Source organism: Chiloscyllium plagiosum, unplaced genomic scaffold (genome assembly GCF_037043375.1).
Source record: "Chiloscyllium plagiosum isolate Xiang-an unplaced genomic scaffold, Cpla_swu_hap1 HiC_scaffold_6, whole genome shotgun sequence".
In the NCBI taxonomy this organism is placed as follows: Eukaryota; Metazoa; Chordata; class Chondrichthyes; order Orectolobiformes; family Hemiscylliidae; genus Chiloscyllium; species Chiloscyllium plagiosum.
This window is the reverse complement of record NW_028270144.1, coordinates 103,784,569-103,796,311: the sequence shown is the minus strand read 5'-3', so window position 1 is coordinate 103,796,311 and position 11,743 is coordinate 103,784,569. Positions and strand designations below refer to the sequence as shown.

General features: G+C 40.6%; 1 protein-coding gene across 2 annotated transcripts; it reads left to right on the top strand.

The window, feature by feature from the left end:
• The first annotated feature begins 1,198 nt into the window (after positions 1-1,198).
• On the top strand, positions 1,199-10,714 carry alg11 (ALG11 alpha-1,2-mannosyltransferase). 2 transcript variants are annotated; one of them, XM_043692152.2, is made up of 4 exons: positions 1,199-1,269; positions 5,401-5,634; positions 7,223-8,148; positions 10,282-10,714. In XM_043692152.2, exons 1-4 carry the CDS (start codon positions 1,232-1,234, stop codon positions 10,557-10,559), a joined length of 1,476 nt encoding a protein of 491 aa, XP_043548087.1. In that variant the 5' UTR covers positions 1,199-1,231; the 3' UTR covers positions 10,560-10,714. The 2 variants fall into 2 exon arrangements, with proteins under 2 accessions (XP_043548087.1, XP_043548085.2); XM_043692150.2 differs by lacking the exon at positions 1,199-1,269 and adding an exon at positions 4,446-5,071.
• Positions 10,715-11,743: the final 1,029 nt, after the last annotated feature.

Below are 11,743 nucleotides of genomic sequence, written 5' to 3'. Positions count from 1 at the left end.
ATGTTTATTTGACATTCCAAGAATGCTTCAAAATACAAAGAGGCTGGACAGTCATTGTTCAATATTGTTTTTAAACACATAGTTAATCATCAAAACGTCTCTGAATGTTGAAATGAAGCTGAAATATAATCTTCTTCCTTGAAAACACAGGCAAAGGTACTAATTACATAGTTTATCCTCTGCTCCAATTGAAATTCCAAGTAGTATCATAGCAACTGTAGATCTGGCACAAAGGCACACCTCAGGAACATGTAAAACAAGAAAGCAAATAAACAGTATCAACAAACATTACACAATGTTGTTTAAAAACCACAGGAAAATCCTTACAATAGATTTTAGACCAACTGAAGGAAGAATGCTACCTTTTATATACTGTAACTGTCTTGTAAATAGTTGTTTGCAATATTATATTCCCAAAACTCAAAAGCTTTTTGAGAACCATTTTTAAAAGTAGATATATTTTCATAAGAATTTAAAACAAGCTCTATTGTCTAAAACATATGAACTTTACTCCAAGATAATAGAGATTTTAAGAAGCATGAACTTCATGAAACCGCAAATATGAACAAAGGATTTCGAAAGGTTTGGTGTCCTGGTCAAAAATGGATCAATATTCACATCCAACAGTGTGCCCGCGTTAAAACAACTTATCACTTCGCCACTGAATTAAACGTACTCGACATGTTCCACGGACACAAGGTGCCCTTTCGCATTTTATTTAAAAATTCTACTCACTACGAGTACATACTTTAATACACATCATCGTTCTTCCCGACAAGGTGCCAAGAAAACACTCAGGGAGCAAAATAACTTCCAAATCACAAGCACTGTCCTCAATAATTTTAGTTGCTGCAGAGGTAAAGGGTTTGATTTTATACGCATAACCGTAAAACCCACCGTAGAATTTAAAAGAAAACTCCGCAGAGTAAGGCAGGATACTAGTTTTTATACCAGTTTATAAACTATGATAATATAAAGACCCAAACACCATAGTGAGGGGAACAGCCCAGTGCTCCATTCGCCTGTCAATCACTCACCCAGCCACATGAACCCCGCCGGAAAAGTACAATGAGCTTCAAACATCGCTGCAACTTTGTTAATTATTTTTGTGCAGGGTTGATATCCATATTTGTATTCCCGGGGAATTCATTAATTCTTGCAAACAATTGCATCTTCAGTTATTGATCGTCAGGGAACAGTCACTTCCGGCGCGGAGGTCAGTGTGTCTAAGATGGCGGCCGGAGGCTGGTGTCTCTGTGAGTTCCTGAGGTGAGTGTAATGTTGCATGATTCTGTCAACCAGGGAATGATAACTCAGGTCCGTTCAGTTAACCGACCCCCCAGTGCCTCAATTCGTGTATATATATATATATATATATCAAAGACGTCTCTTCCACAGACGAGACCGTGGTAAGAGACGTCTTTGGTTGGTTTGTTGGGATAGACTCAAACTCAAATATGCGATATTTACTTGATATGCCACTGTACAGAACCAAACTGCATTTGTAACTAAATGTTATTATGAATAAAGTACATTTTTGAAATTAAGAAAAACTTCAAAATAATTATTTTAACCTGTTAGAGTAGGTTACTAGGGACCATTAAAAAGAATTCACAAAGAGCCTGAGATAATTCCTTGATCAAAAGGGGAATCGAGGGTTGTGGGGAAAAGGCAGGAAAAGGGGATGTGAGGAATGTTGACCAGTATTGAATGATGGAGCAGGCTTGAGGGGCTGAACAACCTACTCCTGCTCCTATTTCTGAGGGTCTTAAGCTGGGCACTGTAGAGTGGATGAGTTCAGGAGAAATAGAATTAATGGTTTGGTCCAGTGACCCTTCAGAACTGTTCTGAGCCTGTCATGGGTCATGGGGGTTTATCTTACATATGTGGCTATGAATCATTTTTAAATTGTTGCTTCTTAATAAAGACCTGACGAGGGAAGCCAATTCCTTCGTCTCCGCTGCATCTGCTCCCAGGAGGACCAGTTCCAAAACCGTACAACCCAGGTGGCCTCCTTCTTCAAAGATCGCAAATTCCCCCCAGACGTGGTCGACGATGCTCTCCACCGCATCTCTTCCACTTCCGGCTCCTCCGCCCTTGAGCCCCGCCCCTCCAACCGCCACCAGGACAGAACCCCACTGGTTCTCACCTACCACCCCACCAACCTCCATGTACAGCGTATCATCCCCCGTAATTTCCGCCACCTCCAAACGGACCCCACCACCAGAGATATATTTCCCTCCCCTCCCCTCCCCTCCCCTCCCCTATCAGCGTTCTGAAAAGACCACTCCCTCCGTGACTCCCTCGTCAGGTCCACACCCCCCCACCAACCCAACTTCCACTCCCAGCACCTTACCCTGCAACCGCTAGAAATGCAAAACTTGCGCCCACGCCTCCCACCTTACTTCCCTCCAAGGCCCCAAGGGATACTTCCATTTCCGCCACAAATTCACCTGCACCTCCACACACATCATCTATTGCATCCGCTGCACCCGATGTGGCCTCTATATTGGGGAGACAGGCCGCCTACTTGTGGAACGTTTCAGAGAACACCTCTGGGACACCCGGACCAACCAACCCAACCATCCCGTGGCTCAACACTTCAACTCCCCCTCCCACTCCACCAAGGACATGCAGGTCCTTGGACTCCTCCATCGCCCGATCATAGCAACATGACGGTTGGAGGAAGAGCGCCTCATCTTCCGCCTAGGAACCCTCCAACCACAAGGGATGAACTCGGATTTCTCCAGTTTCCTCATTTCCCCTCCCCCCACCTTGTCTCAGTCAAATCCCTCGAACTCAGCACCGCCTTCCTAACCTGCAATCTTCTTCCTGACCTCTCCGCCCCCACCCCACTCCGGCCTATCACCCTCACCTTGACCTCCTTCCACCTATCGCATTTCCAAAGCCCCTCCCCCAAGTCCCTCCTCCCTACCTTTTATCTTAGCCTGCTGGACACACTTTCCTCATTCCTGAAGAAGGGCTTATGCCCGAAACGTCGATTCTGCTGTTCCATTAATGTCCTTTACGCAAGGAAACTTCATCCTTAACTGGTCTGGTCTACATGTGACTCCAGACCAACAGCAATGTGGTTGACTCTTAACTGCCCTCTGGGCAATTAGGGATGGGCAATGAATGCTGGCCTAGCCAGAGATACCCACATCCTGTGAGTGAATGAAACAGAGTTATACTGGACTCAACATTAACTCCTAGTCTCTTTTCATAGATGCTGCCAGACCAGCTGAATTTCTGTAGTACTTGGAGAATTGTGTCAAATACACTTCCTCCTCCTGTCCTGTACAATTCTGGTTCTGCAGCACAATCATGCAGAGAGGATCGAGTTTATAATTAATGGGCGGCACAGTGGCTCTGTGCACTGCTGCCTCTCAGTACCAGGGTCCCAGGTTCAATTCCAGCCTCGGGCGACTGTCTGCCTGGATTTTGCACATTCTCCCTCTGTCTGCGTGGGTTTCCTCCCACAGTCCAAAGGTGTGCAGGGCAGGTGAATTGGCCATGCTAAGCTGCCCATAGTGTTAGGTGCATTAGTCAGAGGGAAATGGGTCTGGGTGGGTTACTCCTCAGAGGGTCGGTGTGGATTTGTTGGGCCAAAGGGCCTGTTTCCATGCTGTGGGAATCTAATTTAATCTAGTTTATTAAAAAGCAGCAGTTTAAAAATGACTCATAGCCAAATAGTTAAGAAAAACATATAACCGATGACAGGTGAGAATGGTTTACCTGTCCCGCTGGATGATTGATATGGAGTGCGTGCTTATCTCCATAGTTAGTGGTGGCATCTTCGGATGTCTAACCAAAGTATTAAGAAAATCTTCCCAAGTTATCTTCTGTCTGAAGAAGGTCAAAGCCAGTATGAATCACTTCGATTTTGTTTCTTCTTGAGAGCCTGTTTTGTACAGATAGACTTGTTCTGAGTTTTTCAGCCTCTATGGGAACTTTCATTATAAGATTATTATAGTTTTCCATTTAATCTCTTATGATTTCATAAGTCTATTATGCAGTAATTTCTTACCTTACTACTTAGTAAAATTGATTTCCACTCCATGATCCTTGTGACATTACCAGGTGTTGGTGTGAACCTTATGATCAAAGAGCACACCTGTTACATCTCACGAGTTTTGATTTCATTTTTCACTTGTTTGATGTTTAGAATTTAAAAGTTAAATTTTGATTGCACTATTCTCTACTCGCAGTCCATGTCATGTGCTGCTTATGATTGCGGAGAAAGTGAGGTCTGCAGATGCTGGAGATCAGAGCTGGAAATGTGTTGCTGGAAAAACGCAGCAGGTCAGGCAGCATCCAGGGAACAGGAGAATCGACATTTCGGGCATAAGCCTGAAGAAGGGCTTATGCCCGAAACGTCGATTCTCCTGTTCCCTGGATGCTGCCTGACCTGCTGCGCTTTTCCAGCAACACATTTCCAGCTCTGCTTATGATTGCCTCAATCATTCCCAGAAATGAGATTGTCAGTTTTTCAGACCTAAATGACTAAAGATAACTTTCCACAGTGACATTAATTAAGTGATATCACACATCTGTTATACACCATGTCAGTTAAATTTAATGAAAGAAAAACTGTGAAGAACTGATTTGACGCTACTTCGTTTTATACCATTGGCAGAATTAAAATTAGAGAAAGTGAGGACTGCAGGTGCTGGAGATCAGAGTTGTGTGTGGGGTGCTGGAAAAAGCACAGCAGGTCAGGCGGCATCCGAGGAGCAGGAGAATCGACATTTCAGGAAAGGATTCCTGATGAAGGGCTCTTGCTAGAAATTAAAATTACCCTTCCACACTTACAATGTTGTGCAATAATTTTTGTCTTGTTGGTTTTTTTAAACTTCAGTGTCATTGGTTTCTCAACCCTAGAATGGGAAGCGCCTTACTTTTAAATGCTGTCCCTCGTTTCTAGTCTCTCCCACAAGGAAGATATTCTTTCAGCATCCAAAGTGTCAACTCCCCTCAGGATCTTATGTTTCAAGAAGATCACTTCTTATCCTTCCAAACTCCAATGGATACAGGCCCAGCCTGTCCAACTTTGTATTATAACGATACATACGTAAGTTAATTGAAAATATCAATTATTCCAGGTTTGTATATACTTTGGGCAGATTGCAGGAGATAATACAGTCGTAAGTTTTTGGAGCACTCGGACCATTTCTATATGCGGGCATGTGAATAAAGAGATAAAATCATATTTCTAAGTGCCTTGATGTGGCAAGCTGCAGAGAACAGCATTTATCTGAGCAAATATACAATTTAGGTTTGTGACCAAAAAGCTTCCATGCAGTAGTGGCTAAAAAAGTCCAACTGTAATGTATGAAATACTGTACTAGTCTATCATTCTGATGATTTGCAATTTATATAAACTTTTGCTCTTCTTGTTAGGTTTCTGTTTTCGTTGATCATTCCTACACTTTTCGTAACTGCTGGCTTATTCTTTATCCTCGCTGCAATTTTCTTGTATATTCGATTCTGGATCTGTCCAAAGAAGAAATTACTACAAACTCCAGGAAAAAATGGCAAGACACAACTAGTGGTGGCATTCTTTCACCCATACTGTAATGCTGGGGGTGGAGGAGAAAGGGTATTATGGTGTGCAATAAGAGCTTTACAGAAGAGGTGAGTCCCAATTTCTTCATTTGGAGTCTATTGATAATTTTAGTCATTTGTATTCAAAGCAAAATATAATTGTGGGATCATTTTAACTATAAAGAATACTAAATGAAACAGGAATTGTAATCTTGAGTATTATTTCAAGCTCAATCATAACTGTGCAGTGAGAGAACGTAGGTAAAACTAGAAACCACAACAGAAATAACTTGCTCATCAGTGCTCAATTTGAGTTCCACCATGGCCACTCAACTGCTGATACCCAAACATTGACCTAAGGTTTGAACTTGAGCGTAGGTGAGAAATGCTGCCTATGACATCACGGCAACATTTGACTGAATGTGTCATCAAAACAGCCCTCAGAAAATTGGACTCATTGGGGGAAATTATTCCAATAGTTTGATTCCTACCTAACACAAAGGCTACTCATCTCTGTACAGGCATATTGCTGCAAGAGTTCCTCAGTAGTGTATGAGGCCCATCTATCCTCAGCTGCTTTATCAATGACCTGTCATCAGAATTGGGAGTGTCCACTGATGACTGCACAATTTTTAGGATCAATATGCTGCAAAATTAGGATAATATTCAGGCTTGGAATGATAAGTGACAATTGATGATAAAAATGATGAAAAAATGATAAGTATCATTTGTGGGCACAGTGGTTAGCACTACTGCCTCACAGCGCCAGAGACCCGGGTTCAAATCCCGCCTCAGGCGACTGACTGTGTGGAGTTTGCACATTCTCCCCGTGTCTGTGTGGGTTTCCTCCCACAGTCCAAAGATGTGCAGGTTAGGTGAATTGGCCATGCTAAATTGCCCGTCGTGTTAGGTGCAGGGGCAAATGTAGGGGAATGGGTCTAGGTGGATGTGCTTCGGCGGGTCGGTGTGGACTTGTTGGGCCGAAGGGCCTGTTTCCACACTGTAAGTAATCTAAGTAATCTAATCTAAACTAGGATTTATGCCACATTAATACCAGGCAATCACCATCTTCAACAAGGAAGAATCTCCCATTGACATTCAATGGCACTACCCTCACTATATCCTCTACCATCACCATTGATCAGAAGCTGAACTGCACAAGCCACACACAAATATTGTGGCTACAAGAGCAAGTCAGAGGCTGCGATGTCAGAGTGAGATGGAATACTCTCCACTTCCCTGAATGGCTGCGCTCCCACAATATCCTGGAAGTTTGGCACCAAGCTTACTCACCTTCTCTAAGTCTCTCTGTTAACTTATTTCTGATTATCCCTCTTTTAACAGGTTGAGACTTTTTTTAATGTTAAAACACACTATAAATGCAAGTTTTCAGTCAATATTTCCACATGTAGTCCATGCTGAAAGCTTATATTGCAGTCAATACTTCCATAACGTTTTCAATCAAAGTTTGTAAATTTTTAACTTTATATTCAGATAAATGTAAAATGCCTGCTATGATCCTGTTTGTGTTGCAGCACATCATTAACATTTAGCGTTTCCTTTTGTGTCGTATAATTGTCGAGTATCCTGTAAACATTTTCGATCATATTGCTGCACCTTAAATATTAAAGTCAGTGACTGATCTATTCTAAAATATGTCTATTTTTGAAATTCACAGGTATGAAGAAATTATAGTGGTAATTTATACTGGAGATCAAGATGCCACAGCTGAAGAAATTCTGAATGGAGCTTATAGGCGCTTTAATATCAAACTTCTTCAACCTGTGCAGTTCATTTTCCTTAAAAAACGACATTTTGTTGAAGCTCAGCTTTATCCATATTTTACTCTGCTAGGACAAAGTCTGGGGTCTGTTTTCCTTGGATGGGAGGCTCTAATGAAATGTGTTCCAGATATCTTTATAGATTCCATGGGTTATGCATATGTACTTCCTCTGTTCAAATACTTGGGAGGCTGCCAAATTGGCTGCTATGTTCATTACCCTACAATTAGCACAGACATGCTGTCTGTAGTGAGGGACAGGAATCCAAGATTTAACAATGCAGATTTTATATCAACAAATCCTGTACTGAGCAATCTCAAACTTGTATACTATTACATCTTTGCCTTGATGTATGGATTGGTTGGGTCTTGCAGTGACATTGTAATGGTAAATTCTACATGGACTCTGAATCATATTCTTGCTCTTTGGAAAGCTGGTGATCGAACCCATGTTGTCTACCCACCCTGTGATGTACAGACATTCCTGGATATTCCATTAGTTGATAGTAAAAAGGTGGAACATTCCATTGTTTCAATTGGCCAGTTTCGGCCAGAGAAAGACCATTCTCTACAAATTAAAGCTTTCTGTCAGTTCCTTCAGATGAAGTGTGTTCAGAACTCAGCTGTGAAATTAATATTGATTGGAGGTTGCCGTAATACAGATGATGAAGAGCGAGTAGCTGGTCTAAAAGAATTATGCAAGAAGTTGGGAGTTATGGAAAATGTTGAGTTTAAGATTAATATTTCATTTGAAGAACTTAAGAAACATCTAGCTGAAGCCATTATTGGACTGCACACAATGTGGAATGAACATTTTGGTATAGGTGAGAATACTGTACTGTACAACTTTATTATTGACTACATTTTAGAAATTATTATAGCTTGATATTTTGCATTTATTTACAGGCTATTATAGAATCTTGCATGCACACCTTGAGAGAAAAAAATAGTATAATCTAAATCTACTTTTAATCGAATTCTAAATCAACACAATCCTCTGTTTAGTAATTATAAGTATACAATTCTTGGAGGAAATTGGATGTACCTGGTGCAAAATAATCATCTTTCCTCTATGAATAATGGTAATTGGTTCTCCTGTTTTCTGCTGCAATTATGTTTGAGCTCATTTGGAGATTTTAAAAATCACACAACACCAGGTTATAGTCCAACGGGATTTTTTGGAAGTACAACTTTGGGAGCGCTGCTCCTTCATCAAGTAGATAGTGGGGCAGGATCATAGGACACAGAGTTATAGCAAAAGATCATAGTGTCATAGATACATGCAATATATTGAACAGACCTAAATTGCTGTTAAGTCTTTCATCTTTTAGAATGGGTTGCAGGTTTTGATTCATTAATATGTAAATCCTAGAACTTCTTTCAAGTCACATTCCCGAATAACTTAAGATTTTATTTTAAAAAGTGACATCTGAGCTCAGACAATGCATTAAAGGTGTTAGATTAGAGTCTGTCTGTATCCCAATCTTGAGTCAGACTGGTTCTACTTCCAAAGAAGAAATTTATAAAATGTCACATGGATTGACTACCAACAGATTGTGTGCTTTTGAACATAATAGAGTGTATCTACCCTAAAGATCTGTGTGTGTGGTGTACATGCATGTGAGGGAATGGGAGTATGGGAGAGTGTGTAAGTGTGATGGAGAACATGTCTGAGAGTGTCAGAACTATATGTGTCTGAGATATAGCATGTGTATGAGAAAGGGTCTGTGTGTGTTTGTGCGTGTATATGTGTGCTTGTGTGTGAGAGTGTATAGTGGGGTCACCTGTGTACTGAACTTGGCTATCAGCCTCTGCTTGGCCACTCTGCATTGTTGCCTATCCTGAAGTCTGCCTTGGACAACAGTCACCCAAAGATCCAAGGCTGAATATATTGCATCAGTTGTATGACACTATGATCTTTTGCTGTAAATTCTGTGTCCTATGATCATGCCCCACTAGTTACTTGACAAAGGAGCAGCACTCTGAAAGCTAGTACTTCCAAATAAAACTGTTGGATTATAACCTGGTGTTGTGTGATTTCTTAACTTTGTCCACCCCAGTCCAACACCAGCATCTCCACATCTTGGAATTTTTAGTAAGCGATGAATTCCAAAAGAACAAATTTAGCCTCTGGTTTCTGTTAACAGTTTGAGGTTCCACTGTTTAAGAAGGTTTAAATTGGGTGTTTATTCATTCCATGTGCATCTTTCACTCTGTAAGAACAACAGATAAAGGAAATATTTTGCTGCCACTGCAATCTTTCCATTCAGACGTATTTCAGGTGTGACAGCAAAAATTCCAATTTTTTAAGGCTTTATTGCTACAATCCTGCAAAGCCTGAGCAATCCATTCAATAGTAGTAACTCAGCGTGTGATTGAAGAAGAGAGAAATCCATTTGCTATTCTTTGTAAATCAGAAAGAAGATTGAAACTTCAGTTGGGTGAAGGCAAAATTAAGATTAGTATTAAATAATGAATGCAGCTAGAACTAGCATTTCAGCTTAGTTTCCTATAACGTGTATCAAACTTTGATTCCTTTTTTGGCGAACTGTCTGACTACAGTCATGAACCCACTGTTATAAACCCATATCCAGGTACAATTTAGTGGCACAGCAGTAGGCTTTTATACAGAGGGAGCCTGGAACCTTCGCAAACAAAATAGGACTGTCAAGAGTTAACTTGCAGCTGTACTGACACACAATACAATTGTTTAAGAATATTCATATTACCATTTCATGATGAGTAGTATGCTGGGATTACAGAGTGGTTGTTCAGACCTAAATGAGCAATTTAGTTAGATTTCCTGATACATTTAATTTTTTTAAATATTTGTGAAATTACTTCAATTTTTAATTATTTTAACCTCTGGAAGTTATTTATTCTGATTTACAATTCAAACCAGTGAATAATCTGTGATTTATCATGACCATTTAATCATTCTGCACTTTTTCTTACAGGGGTAGTTGAATGCATGGCAGCAGGAACTGTCATTCTGGCCCATAATTCGGGAGGCCCCAAGCTGGACATAGTAGTACCACATGATGGAGTTCAGACAGGTTTCCTAGCAGACAGCGAAGAAAGTTATGCAGATGCTATGAATACTATTCTATCACTATCTCCTGAAAAGAGGCTGGAGATTAGGAAGAACGCTCGACAGTCTGTGAGCAGATTCTCTGACCAGGAGTTTGAAAGATCATTTATATCTGCTGTGGAACTATTTTTTAATGAAAGATAATTTAAAATTATTGGACATTGTAAATAAATGTAAATATTTTCCCTTCCCTTGGAGGGAGGGAGGAGGGCTATAAGGCATTTTATGCTATTATTTGTGTATATTTGAAAGATTTTATAATGCTGTATTGAACTTCTTCTAAAAGCTCATAAATCAAACCTGCTTCCTTTTTTTAAGTAGGGAAAAGAGAAAATAGATATAAAAGTTATACAGCATGGACAAGTTGAACGAGCTATCCTAAACTCCTGTATTCACATATCCTTCCAAATTCCTTTTAATTATTGTAATTGGACCAGCCTCCACCACTTCTAGCAGCTCATTCCATACACGCACCACCCTCCGCATGAAAGTGTTGTCCCTCGGGTCCCTTTTATATCTTCTCCGCTCACCTTAAACCTATGCGCTCTAGGTTTGGACTCTCCTACCCTGGAAAAAAAACCTTGGCTATTCACTCTATCCATGTCCCTCATGATTTTATAAACCACTATAAGGTTACCCTTCAGCCTCCACTGCTCCAGGTTTAAAAAAGCTCCAGCCTATTCAGCCTTTCCCTATATTGCAAGCCCTCCAAGCCTGGCAACATTGTTGTAATTTTTTGTTTTGGACCCTTTCAAGTTTAACACTATGGCAGGGAAGTAAACACAGTATTCTAGAAGTTACCTAATTAAAGTCCTGTACAGTTGCAACATGACTTCCTAACTCCTATACACAATGTACTGACCAGTGAAGGCAAGTGTGCCAAATGCCACCTTCATTACCCTGTGTACCTGTGACTTCACTGTCAAGGAACTATGCACCTGCATCCCTCAGTCTCTGTTCAGCAATACTTCCCAGAACCTTATTGTTAAGTGTATAAATCCTGCCCTGATTTGTTTTACCAAAATGTAAGATGTACATTTATCTAAATTAAACTCTATCTGCCACTCCTTGGTCCGTTGACCCATCTGATCAAGATCCCATTGTAATCTGAGATAATGTTTTTAAATATTCATGACACCATGAATTTTGGTATCATCTGCAAATTTACTAACCATATCTGCTATATTCATATGTAAATGACAGAAAGCAGTAGACTTAGCACCAAATGCTTGCAGCACACCACTTGTCACAGGCCTCCAGTTCAAAACATTAACCGTCTACCACCAAGCTCTGTTTCCTACCTTCAAGCCAAATAAGTATCCAATTGA